General features: G+C 52.2%; 1 protein-coding gene and 1 long non-coding RNA gene across 9 annotated transcripts in view; one reads left to right on the top strand and one right to left on the bottom strand.

Annotated features, from left to right (window-relative positions):
• Positions 1–3,745, bottom strand: part of CNOT10 (CCR4-NOT transcription complex subunit 10) — an 83,083-nt gene extending 79,338 nt beyond the window's left edge. For 3 of the 8 annotated variants that reach the window (XM_070072906.1, XM_070072907.1, XM_070072908.1), the window contains exon 1: positions 3,392–3,723. In XM_070072906.1, the coding sequence (XP_069929007.1) occupies positions 3,392–3,413 (22 nt within the window). In that variant the 5' untranslated portion in view covers positions 3,414–3,723. Of the gene's footprint in view, positions 1–3,391 lie in introns of all 8 variants that reach the window. The other 5 variants (XM_070072909.1, XM_051818530.2, XM_070072910.1 and 2 more) reach the window with 3 other exon arrangements.
• A 259-nt stretch (positions 3,746–4,004) lies between these two features.
• Positions 4,005–5,196, top strand: LOC138849440 (uncharacterized). The gene is made up of 3 exons (XR_011388310.1): positions 4,005–4,112; positions 4,488–4,617; positions 4,986–5,196. It is a non-coding gene; the product is annotated as an uncharacterized lncRNA (long non-coding RNA).
• Positions 5,197–12,883: the final 7,687 nt, after the last annotated feature.

The following is a 12,883-nucleotide window of genomic DNA, read 5'->3' as shown; positions in this document are numbered from 1 at the left end:
CTGTCCATATAACATAAAGGGAGCCATGTGGTCCCCAGGCTATATGTGATGGTGTGATGCAATACTTAAGAGACACGCCGGCGCCGCGGCTCACTAGGCTAATCCTCCGCCTAGCGGCGCCAGCACACCAGGTTCTAGTCCCGGTTGCCCCTCTTCCAGGCCAGCTCTCTGCTGTGGCCCGGGAGTGCAGTGGAGGATGGCCCAAGTGCTTGGGCCCTGCACCCCATGGGAGACCAGGAGAAGCACCTGGCTCCTGGCTCCTGCCATCAGATCAGCGCGTTGCGCCGGCCGCAGCGCGCCAGCCGCGGCGGCCATTGGAGGGTGAACCCACGGCAAAGGAAGACCTTTCTCTCTGTCTCTCTCTCTCTCACTGTCCACTCTGCCTGTCAAAAAAAAAAAAAAAAAAAAAAAACTTAAGAGACTATAGGTGTGTGGCAATCTATACCACAGCTAAGAAGGCAAGTGGAGGTTGTGTAACATGTCAGAGGATAAACAGGTACTTAGAAAACAAAACACAGGAGGAAGACCTCCTGGGTTAAGGCAATTTCAAAGTATCCAGGTAGACTTTACAGAAACACCTCACGCTGTGGCACAGCAGATAAAGCCACCATCTGCAGTGCCAGCATCCCATATGGGCGCCGGATCGAGTCCCGGCTGCTCCAATCTGATCCAGCTCTCTGCTATGGCCTGGGAAAGCAGTAGAAGATGGCCCAAGTGCTTGGGGCCCTGCACCCACGTGGGAGACCCAGAGGAAGCTCCTGGGTTCGGATCGGCGCAGCTCCAGCCATTGCGGCCACCTGGGAAGTGAACCAGCGGATGGAAGACTCCTCTTTCTCTCTGCTTCTCTGCAACTCTGAATTTCAAGTAAAACAAATAAAATCTTAAAAAAAAAAGGAAAAAAAGAAAAGAAAAATAGTTGCTGATGGTAGCAGATCATTTTCTGGCTGGGTGGAGGCTTTCTCACAACTGCCATTGCTGGAAATGTCATCAAAATACTAGGACTTGCAGAGAACCCGGATTCAGACAGCGGGGGTCATTTCACATTAACGATCCTGAAGGGGCTGTGGAAAGGCTGGGCAGTAAACGGCTCTTCCTCACTCCCTAGCATCCTGCCTCTCCAGGAAAGGTGGAAGGGGTGAGTCAGAAAGACTGCCGCGCCACCCTTGGAAACCACTCTCCTGGAGCAGACACCTCCTGAGGGTCAGAACAGCTGGGAAGGGAGGAGTGACGGCCTCCCCAGGAACTGTGACCTGGGCTCCCTTGCGTAGGAGGACCACATGGAACCCAAAGATGAGTTTCTAAGGACTATGTGCTGGCCACATGCTCTACTTTATCATCCCTAAGGTGCAAGGACTGACTCCCTGCCAGACTGTCAGGTTCAGTCCACCACTTCCCAGCCAGCAGTTTGGTGCTGATGAAGATCTGGAAGGAAGACAGGCTCCACCCCTGCTGGGCGGGCCCACACCAAGTGCCCCAGTCACATGCACACCCTCCAGTTAGAGGACTGGACCACCGGGAAGCGTGGGGGCCGTCTAAAGGACCGTAAAGGCGACTCCAGCCCCCGCCTCCGAGCTTCCCATACTGACGCAGGCCATGGAGTCCGGCTCGGTGGGGCGCGCTGCTGCAGGAGGCGGCTGAGCAGGGAGGCCTGAGTATCCAGTACTCTCAGGATGCCCCCAGAGAAAGGACGTCAGGAGGAAAATGCTGCATCCTAAATAACACAGCGCCCGATGGAACCGCCAGAGGCATGCCAGCGGCTAGCTACTGGAGCCAGTGGACGGGCAGAGAAAGCTGGAACTGACAACCCTTTACAGGCTGGCTAAAAGGGCACTTTGGGAAATGGAACGGTATGGTGGCTTCAATCCCCAGCTCTCTCATAATTGTAGCTGGAGTCCTGAATCACATTATAAGAAAAGAAACAATTTGAGAACAAAAATAAGAGTGAAAATGGGACCAGAAAGTCCAAGTGGAGCACACAGATTCCAAGAAGTCGCATTGAACAGTCAACCATTTTATACAAACCAAAGCCTTACAACTTAGGTAGCAAAGTGGTCTACAAACTTAAATCAACCAAAGAAATGCGCTGGGCCTTATTCTCCAACTAGACATAGCTCTTACCAAATGGTACTGCAAATATGAAGGGCCTGCCCAGGGGCTGGCACTGTGGTGTAGCAGGTAGGGCTGCTGCCTGCAGTGCCGGCATCCCATGTGGGCACCGGTTCTAGTCCCGGCTGCTCCACTTCCCATCCACCTCTCTGCTGTGTCCTGGGAAAGCAGTAGAAGATGGCCCAAGTCCTTGGGCCCCTGCACCCGCATGGAAGACCCGGAGGAGGCTCCTGGCTTCAGATTGGTGCAGCTCGGCCATTGCGGCCAATTAGGGAGTGAACCGGCGGATGGAAGACCTCTCTCTGTCTCTTCCTCTATCTGTAACTCTACCTCTCAAATAAATCTTAAAAGAAAAGAAAGGCCTGCTCCTTCTAACAGACTGAAGAGCAAGTCTTCCGGGGCAGACGGTGAGTCAGATCCCTTTCTCCAGCTTTGCGAATGAATCCAGGAACAAGACGAGAGGCTTTATTTCTGTGGCAGGGCTTGAAAACCACAAGTGCTTTAGGTTTTAGAAGGGTGATTCCAGGCGAGCAGAAACGGGAACCCTGGCGCTCTGCACACAGGAGACAGAAGCTGGTCCCCCTGCACAGGCCAAGTTCACGCAGAGCCTGTAGCACCCTCCCTCTCCTCCCCTGCATCCAGAATTCTGCCCGAACACCAGCTCTGCAGGGGCAGTCCCGGGCCGCTCTCGAAACTCCACTACACTGCATCACGCTCACCGCCTAACCCTTCTCTCTGCTGTTCTCCTTAGCAGAAGCTGATGTTTCGAAAAGACCGTGTGCATCTGTGGCTGTCTAGTGGCTGCTGAGCGAAGTCTCTAAGTCCGTTTGTCAGTTACTGGAGAGATCTGGACCTACCAGGGCGGCCAGCACGGACACTGTGTTCGCTCTTCTCACCGTCAAGACGAAGCGGCTGACCTTGGGGAACTAAGGAACACACACACACACACACACACACACACAGAAACGTCCTGCCGCCGAGACGAGCGGGGCTCGCGAAGTTCCTTCCACGGGACGTGCAGGTGCACCCCAGCGAGAGCCACCGGCCGTGGCGGCAGCCGCGCGCGCCGGGTCTGCGGAGCGGCGGAACCAGCGCGTCCTCCCTCCAGGCCGAGTTACTGCAGAGAGCTGCCCGGACGCGTCCTGAACTACAGAGCTCGGGGCTCCAAGACTCCACGTGGGCCAGATCGGCCGAGGCAGAGCAGGGACGGAGAAGCGCGCGCCCACCGCAGGGCGCCCCGCCGCCGCCCGCCCCGCGCGTCCCGCCGCCGCCCCGCGCGCGTCACCTGCGGGCTTGTCTGCAGCCATCTTCCCGCCTCGGCTCGAGTTCCTCCCCGCAGGCGGCGTGGCCCCGACTCCCGCCGCCGGGCTGGTCGCTGTCCGGGACCTCGGAGGACAACTCTCGAGCCTACCCCGACTCCGGGCCCCCCGGTTCCGGCCTGGCGAGTGGGCAGACGGCGGGCTGAGGAAGTGACGAGAGCGGGTCCGCGTCGTCTAGCAACAGCAGCGGCGTCCCCGCCCAGGCAGCGCCCCAGCCTCCCGCCATACGCCGCTTCCGCCCCGCGGCGTCCCGGAACACACCACTTCCGGGAGCCGGCGTGGGAACTGCGCCGGCCCCGCCCCACGCCGGCGTCCGCCCCGCCCTCGCGCCCGGCCCCGCCCCACGCCGGCGTCCGCTCCGCCCTCGCGCCCGGCCCCGCCCCACGTCGCGTATGCCCCGCCCCTTGCCGGCGTCCGCCCCGCCCTCGGGCCCGGCCCCACCCCACGCCGGCGTCCGCTCCGCCCTCGCGCCCGGCCCCGCCCCACGTCGCGTATGCCCCACCCCACGCCGGCGTCCGCTCCGCCCTCGCGCCCGGCTCCGCCCCACGCCGCGCCGGCCCCACCCCACGCCGGCGTCCGCCCCGCCCCTCGCCGGCGTCCGCCCCGCCCCGTTCCGCGTTCTGGCTCCGGGGCTTCTCGGCGCTTGCTTGGCTTCGGTGACCGTTCCGAGGCGGCCGGCGGGGTCCGGTGAGGGAGGCGCCTTGCGCGGCGTGTGTCTCGGCCAGGCTGGGGCTGTGCCCACTGCTGTCCGGGCGGCTGCGCCTCCGTCGCTCCTGGCCCTCCGGCCCTCCCGGCGCTCTGGAGCCGAGAGCGCGCTGACCCCTAGCTGGCGCTCCGTCTTCTGCCGTCCCTGAACGAGGGTCTCCACGGGAGGACCCCCCCTCAGCAGTTATCCCCCCCCCCAGTTATTCCCCCGCCCCCCGCAGTTATCCAGTATTTATAGCAGCAGTCACTGCACACTGTGGTTCCCACCCAACGCTGCATTATTCTGTCGCGCGCATTGTCCCAGCTCTGCTAACTAGGAGTTTATTTTGTATTTGATTATTGTGATTTATTCCAAAGGCACATTGACAGAAAGGGAGAGACAGACCAAAAGAACTCTTCCACCCACTGGGTCACTCCCCACGTGGCTGCTGCAGCTGGGCCGGGCCGGGCGGAGACCAGGAGCCTGGAACCCACCTGCTTCTCCCACGTGGGTGCAGGGGCCAAGCGCTTGGGCCATCATCTGCTGCTTCCCCAGGCGCGTTAGCAGGGAGCGGGATCGGAAGTGGAGCAGCCGGGACTTGAACTGGTGCCGGTGTGGGGCGCTGGTGTCACAGGCGGTGACTTAATCTGCTAGGCCACAACGCTGGCCCCAGTTGGGAGGTGTTTTTTTTTTTTCCCCCGTGTCTGCTCCTGTGTCCCTTTAACGTATTGCTTGTTTCTTTTTTATTCAAGTTAGCATGCATGAAGGAAGGCGCACACGTTGCAAGCGCAGCCTTTTGAATTTTCACATAATTAATACCCAGAGGAGGTACAGAGCATCACCCTCACAAGGAGGCTCTCCTCATTCTTCCACAGGGATGCTGATGTCTGACGCTGGGAATTCCTGCCTCCTGTTTTTAAGACTTATGGTAACTTCGGATCAGCGCGGTGCGCCGGCGGCGGCCATTGGAAGGTGAACCAACGGCAAAAGGAAGACCTTTCTCTCTCTCTCTCTCTCTCTCTCTCACTGTCCACTCTGCCTGTCCAAAAAAATTAAATAAATAAATAAATAAAGACTTCTGGTAAATGGAGCACACAACATGTTTTCTTTGGAGTATAGCTTCTTCTTTCTCAAGATGATGAGATTCATGTTGCTGAGTGCAGTAGTTTATTTCTCATTGATGTATCATCGATATGTATCTCATTGATTTCTTATCGACATGTTACTGTACTATATGTGTTGATTGTGTTGTTGGACTGTGGATATTTTATGTATTTTGAACAAGGCCAGTATGTGTATTTTAGTGTGACTTTTGGTGACTGTGCATTACAGCTCAACATAAGAAGGCGACCTGGAATGCGGTGGGGAAAGGGGATTCCTTTATTGGGGAATCAGGAGGGGCTGCTTTTGACTGTGTAGAAGGTTGTGAGAGGTAAGGGGCCGCGTTTGGACTGAACGCAGTCAGGAGACAGGTAACTCAGTGATTGTCAGTTTTTATCTAAGATGCAGGAAGATTAAGGCACGCTACAGCTGTCTTGGGTAAACGGGCAGCATCATTCATTTTTGTGGTTGTGCAGGGCCTTATTTCTGCCTTGCCCATAACACAGTGTTGGTGTGTTTACACCTACCATTGTATGAACTTTGTCCATGATCTGTGAGTGTTGTTTGTGTCCAGTTGTTTGTGTGCCAGCAGAACTGTTTCCAATTTTTTTCAAATATTCTATATATTTTTCAAAGATTTATTTACTTATTTATTTGAGAGGCAGAGTTACAGACAGCGTGAGAGACAAAGATCAGTCTTCCATCTGCTGGTTCACTCCCCAAACGGCCACAACAGCTAGAGCTGGGCCAGACCGAGAGCCAGGAGCTGCTTCCAAGTCTTCCACGTGGGTGCAGGGGCCCAAGGACTTGGGCCATCTTCCATTGCTTTCCCAGGCCATAGCAGGGAGCTGGATCGGAAGTGGAGCAGCCAGGAATTGAACCGGTGCCCACATGTGATGCTGGCACTGCAGGCGGAGACTTAACCTACTACTATGCCACAGTGCCAGCCCCTGTTTCCTACTCAGTCCCTCTCTGCAGGTTAGCTGTCAGCAAAGTCCTTTTTCACCTTCTTAAATGTGGTCCCGTATCTGTTGGTTCTTTTTCTCTGCTTCATAGATAAGGAACTGAAGCACAAACATTTACTCAGTTTCCCAAACCACAGGTCTAGTAAGTGGGTATAATCTTCATCGTTGCATTGCAGGTTCAAGGATTTGTTTATTATTTCAGGCTGCTTATCTCGTCTTTCAATATTGACAGCTCTCCTTCTGTTCACAGCCCAGTTCACTCATGTCATTGATGGGGAATGACTTCAGGAATAGGAAGTGCAAAAACTCAACGGGACTCTGCTCTGTCACCAGCTCCGGTGCGCCACTTGCCTCCTGCCAGTGATGGTACCACTAGCCATCCAGAATCCCTCCAGTGGGACGTGGGCCTTGCCATTTGTAGCAGGCTGTCTCCAAGGATAATTGTTAGCAAATCCTCCCATCCCAGTGTGCGCATGCTGCTCCTCCAGTCAAGGGGCTAGGGTTGTGGCACAGTGAGCCAAGCTGCTGCCTGCCATGCTGACATTCTGCATCAGAGGACTGGTTCAAGTCCTGGCTGCGCTGCTTCAGATCCAGCTCCCTGCTAATGTGCCTTAAAGGCAGCAGAAGATGGCCCAAGGACTTGAATCCCTGCCACCCACATGGGAGACCAGGCTGGAGTTCCTGGCTTCTGGATTTGGGCTGGCCCAGTCCCAGCTATTGCGGCCATCTGGGGAATGAATCAGTGGATGAAAGATCTCTCTCTCTCTCTCCTCCCCACCATCTTTCCCTCTCTATTTGTAACTCTTTAAAATAAATAAATAGATTTTTTTGACAAGCAGAGTAAGAGAGTGAGAGAGAGAGACAGAGAGAAAGGTCTTCCTTCCGTTGGTTCACCCCCCAAATGGCCACCACAGCCGGCGTGCTGCACCGATCCAAAGCCAGGAGCCAGGTGCTTCTCCTGGTCTCCCAGGCGGGTGCAGGGCCCAAACACCTGGGCCACCCTCCGCTGCCTTCCGGGCCACAGCAGAGAGCTGGACTGGAAGAGGAGCAACCAGGACAGAACTGGCACCCCAACCGGGACTAGAACCCAGGGTACCGGCACCGCAGGCAGAGGATTAGCCTCTGCTAATTTATTGGCGGCACCAGCCAATAAATAAAATCTTTAAAATAAAAGGAGTGGTTAGTCCAAAGTCATGATGACTATAGATACAATAATACATACTTGAAGCTCACTAGAAGAGATGTCCAAAGTTCCCACCACACACACACACACACACACACACAAGTGGTAACTGGGTGAGGTAATGGATCTGTTGGCTTGCTTGTGGTACTTATTTAACAACATATACATGCATCATAACATCACACTGTATACCTTAATCTATCCACATTTTATTTGTCAATCATGCCTCAATAAAGCAAGAGGGAAAAGAAAAGGGTGGAGACACCTTTCCCCTCCCCTTGAATATAATTGGCTAGTACTTGCTCTGACCAAAAGAAGGCAGCAGAAGTGATGTGAGCCAGTTCTGGGCCTGGCTCTTAAAAGGCACCACAGCTCCCGTTCTCCCTCTCTTAGAACTCAGCTACCCTGCTGGAGACAGACAGGCAGTGTGGAAGACAACCGAGTAGTCCTGGCTCACAGCCAGCACCAAGTTCCAGACCAATGAATGAGCCTTCGGGAACCATCCAGCCCAGCAGAGCCGCCAGCTGAATGCAGCGGTGAGTGAACCCTCGATACCGCGTGCAGCAGAAAACTGCCCAGTCGACCACCACAGCTGTGACCGAACAAGCCACGGTGGGTGTTTGGGGGAATCCAACCTTTAAAGGTTAAGATGTAATTCACATACGATGCAAGTCATCCTTTTAAACTATGCAATTCCATGGGTTTGAGTATGTTCAGATAGTTTTGCAGCTGTTTATTTCCAGGACATTTTTTTTGCACTTTGTAAATTTACATTTATTAAATAAAAAAGTGAAAAAAAAGGATTAGGAAGCATGTTTTGGTGTTTTGTGGAGTCTACAGTTTATCTCAGGGCATACAAACTGTAGGCATGAAGTGAATTAAAAATATTTTTTAAAAATATAAAAATAAAAATTACCAACCATGGGAAAAACTATATTCGTACTACAGAAATACAGAATATGGGTTGGTGTGTTCATTATTTGCTTATAATTTGTGTATAATTCATTATTGGAATAAAGCAGTAAAAACAAAAAAAAAAGATTATGGCTGGTGTAACCATAGATGGTAAGCAAACAGCAGAAGTACTGAGAACAGTTGTGTTAGATGACAGATAGATGTACACATTCGTACTCATATTTATACTCTAAACTTACGATTTTAGGAAATTCTAGAACATACACATGAAATGTTACAACAGTAACACCAGTGATCACATACCACGTAGGCTCTGGAAACACCACAGTGTACTTGTGAGAGAACGAGAGTGAAAAAAGCAACTAACATCTCGGTATAATTATGGAAACAGTTTTGACCTCACAAACCCTGAAGCGGTCTTAGGATCCTTTCAGACCATACTCTGAGAACCTCTCATCTTCCCACTTTCCTGTATGATATGGAATTTCTCAGTCACTTTCTTCCACATGTTTTCTCATTGGAAAAATCAAGGAAAATTGGAAAGGCCGCCCCCTTCCAAAATTGCTTAGAAATCTGATAGGAAGGGAATAATTAACAGCAGGACATTTTTTTATCACCCCCCCCCCCAAACTCTATCCATAGGCAGCCCCTCCTCATTCCTTCAACTATTGATTTTCTTTGTGTCTGTATGGGTTTGCCTGTTCTGGACAGTTCACTTAACAAGAAACGACTAAGGTGTGACCTTCTATGTCTGGCTTCTTTGTATGATTTTTTTCTGGAGTTCTCTATAGTGTCTCTTCAAGTATCAGTACTTTATTCTTTTTTATGGCTGAATACTATGCCACGGTAAGGATATAGCACATACTGTTACTCTTCAGTAGACGGCTGTCTGGGTTACTTTCATCGTTTGGCTGTTGTGAATGACGTTGCTGTAAATGCTCATCTGCGAGTTTTTGTGTGGATGTGTTTTTCATTTCTCTTGCTGTGTAACTGAGTGGAATTGCTGGGTCCCGTGGTACCTCTGTTTAACTTTTAACTGCCCAGCTGTTGTCCTAAGGAGCCATACCGCTTCAGCTTCCCACAACCACTGTGTGCCGTCCCTCTGCTGCCTTCCCAGGCGCGTCATCAGGGAGCTGGATTGGAAGTGGAGCAGCCGAGACACGAGGTCGTGCCCACGTGGGATGCTGGTTCTCCAGATGGCAGCTTCCCTACTATGTCACAGTGCAGGCCCCTCATATTTTTCCTTTTAAAAAGATCTTATTTGAGAGGCTGCTAGATGGAGAAAAATATAGAGAGAGCTCCCTCGGCTGGTTCACTCCCCCAAATGCCCAGTGGCTGGGGTTAGGCCAGGCCAAGGCTCCGAGTTAGTAACTCAGTCTGGCTCTTCCACGTGGGTGACCAGAGCTCAGCTCTTGGGCCATCACCACCTGCCTCTGAGGCTGGGCCTCAGTAAGAAGCTGGAATAGGGAGCAGGGCTGGAGTTGAAGCCTGGGGACTGCGGCGTGCGATGTGGGCATCCCAGCAGGCGCTCAACTGCCTGCCCTCGCTCAGATAGCTTCAAGGTGTTTGAAGTGGTTTCTTCTTTATTAGGGGATGTATTTTATGTATTTGAAAGCCTGAGTGACAGAGAGGGAGGGAGAGACAGAGAGAGAGATCTTCCATCCACTGGTTCACTTCCCAAATGACTGCGATGGCCAGCGCTGGGCCAAACCAAAGCCAGGATCCTGGAACTCCATCTGGGTCTCTTACTTGGGTGGCAGGGGCCCAGGCACTTGGCCACCTTCTGCTGATTTCCCAGGTGCATTAGCAGGGAGCTGGGTTGGAAGCAGAGCAACCATGACTTGAACGAGCACTCCGATGTGGGTGCTGGGGTCGCAAGGCGGCGACTTAACCTGCTGTTCCACAATGCCAGAACCTAAAGTGGTTTCTCTTTTCTTGGATAAACTCTGACCGATATAAATCTTATGTAAAATATTCAGGAAAAATTTAGTAATGGGTATAGTCTCCCTCATCTCAAGACTTCCCAAGAGGCTCTTTTTTTTTTTTTTTTTTTTTTTTTTTTTGACAGGCAGAGTTAGACAGTGAGAGAGAGAGGGAGAGAGAAAGGTCTTCCTTCCGTTGGTTCACCCCCGAAATGGCCGCTACGGCTGGCACGCTGCGCTGATCTGGAGCCAGGAGCCAGGTGCTTCCTCCTGGTCTCCCATGCAGGTGCAGGGCCCAAGCACTTGGGCCATCTTCCACTGCACTCCTGGGCCATAGCAGAGAGCTGGACTGGAAGAGGAGCAACCGGGACAGAATCCGGCGCCCCAACTGGGACTAGAACCCCGTGTATGGCGCCGCAGGCGGAGGATTAGCCTAGTGAGCCGTATTGCCCTCCCAAGAGGCTCTTTACTCCTTCTAGAGACACCTTGAGCTGGAGGGCATTTAGGTCTGTGCCTTTATCATTGTTATAGTGGATTTTTCACAATTTTATCTATACTATATAACTATCATGTCCCACTGCCAGTGATCTACTAGTTCCATCTCCTGTAGACATTTCAATTTACATATGAAGGAAATTATAGATATCTTAAACATTTGTTACTCTCTAAATGGGGGTGGGTAATGTCCAGCCCATGGGCTATAGGAGGCCAGGGAAATCATTTGCTCTGGCCCACCCTGCCAAGGTAACCACACGTGGGATTCAAAATTCAATAAATCTGTAGGAGATTAATTTTTTAAAGATTTATTTATTTATTTGAAAGGCAGGGTTGCAGAGAGAGAAGTAGTGACAGAGAGATCTTCCATATACTTGGTTTTTTGTTTGTTTGTTTTGACAGGCAGAGTGGACAGTGAGAGAGAGAGAGAGAAAGGTCTTCCTTTGCCGTTGGTTCACCCTCCAATGGCTGCCGCGGCCAGCACGCTGCGGCCGGCGCATCACACTGATCCGAAGCCAGGAGCCAGGTACTTACCCTGGTCTCCCATGGGGTGCAGGGCCCAAGGACTTGGGCCATCCTCCACTGCACTCCCTGGCCACAGCAGAGAGCTGGCCTGGAAGAGGGGCAACCGGGACAGAATCCGGCACCCCAACCGGGACTAGAACCTGGTGTGCCGGCGCCGCAAGGTGGAGGATTAGCCTAGTGAGCCATGGCGCCGGCCATCTTCCATCAACTTGTTCACTCCCCAAATGGCCACAATGACCAGGGCTGGGCCAGGCTGAAGCTAGAAGCCAGGAGCTTCATCTGGTTCTCCCACATGAGTGCAGGGACCCAAGCACTTGGGCCATGCTTTGATGCCTTCCCGGGCACATTAGCAGGGAGCTGGATTGGAAGGGAGCAGCCAGGACTTGAAGTGGGGTCTATGTGGGATGCTGGCACTGCAGAGGGCGGCTTAACCTGCTGCACCGCAGTGTCGGCCCTAAGCTGATAATTGTGTGTGGCCTGTGAATGACGTTATAAATATCCAAATGGCCTTTGGCAGAAAGTAATTTCTCCATTCCCACAAAACAGGATTTGGAGAACATTATTTCAGCTATAAATATGAGAAAGTTGAGTAAGATTTTGTTTTAATTCTTACCATCACCATCATGAGATATTTTAAAACAGAATACAATATGACAAGTGTATTTAACCACTCAGATTTAACAAATGTCAGTGTTTACCACATTTGCATCGGAGGTTTTTTTAATTTGCAGATATTACTGGTGCAGCTGACTCAGTTTACACTGCCTCCCTGACTAGGTCTCCCTCCCCCACCCCACCCAAGACACTGACTCAGTTTACACTGCCTCGCCGACTAGGTCTCCCTCTCTTCCCCCCCAGAGGTGGCCACTACTCTGAACTTGGTGGGCCTCCTTCAGCTGCACGTTTGCAACATACGTGCACCTGCAAACAACAGTTATCAGTTTTCATTCAACTTTACAGAAATGTCACACTGACACTATCACTCGGCAGTGGGCATTTTCTTCACTCATTATTATAGTTTAAAGATTTAATCACATTTATGTATGTGTGTGGAGGGAGGAAGGAGGGCGGGGGGAGAGGGGTGGGGCCAGTGCTGTGGTGCAGCTGGTTAAACCACTGCTTGCCATACTGGCATTCCATTTCAGAGTACTAGTTTGAATCCTGGCTGCTCCACTTCCAGCTCCCTGCTAAAGTACCTGTGAAAGCAGCATTTGATGGCCGAGTGCTTGGGCCCCTATCACCTATGCAGGAGACCAGGATGAAGCTCCTGGCTCCTGGCTTCAGCCTAGTGCAGACACAGCTGTTATGATCATTTGGAGAGTGAACCAGCAGATGGAAGATCTCTCACTCTCTTTCTCTCTGTTGCTCTGCCTTTCAAATAAACAAATAATCTTTAAAGAATTTATGACAATAAATTCATGACCTTATAATTCTTATCCTTTAGAGTTGTTAAAAACCATTTTTCAAATTTAAATTTTTTTTTTTTTTGGACAGGCAGAGTGGACAGTGAGAGAGAGAGACAGAGAGAAAGGTCTTCCTTTGCCGTTGGTTCACCCTCCAATGGCCGCCGCGGCTGGCGCGCTGCGGCCGGCGCACCGCGCTGATCCGATGGCAGGAGCCAGGAGCCAGGTGCTTCTCCTGGTCTCCCATGGGGTGCAGGGCCCAAG

Source organism: Oryctolagus cuniculus, chromosome 4, assembly GCF_964237555.1.
Source record: "Oryctolagus cuniculus chromosome 4, mOryCun1.1, whole genome shotgun sequence".
NCBI classification, from domain to species: domain Eukaryota; kingdom Metazoa; phylum Chordata; class Mammalia; order Lagomorpha; family Leporidae; genus Oryctolagus; species Oryctolagus cuniculus.
The sequence above is the reverse complement of the archived record's forward strand: the minus strand, read 5'-3'. Positions and strand labels throughout refer to the sequence as shown.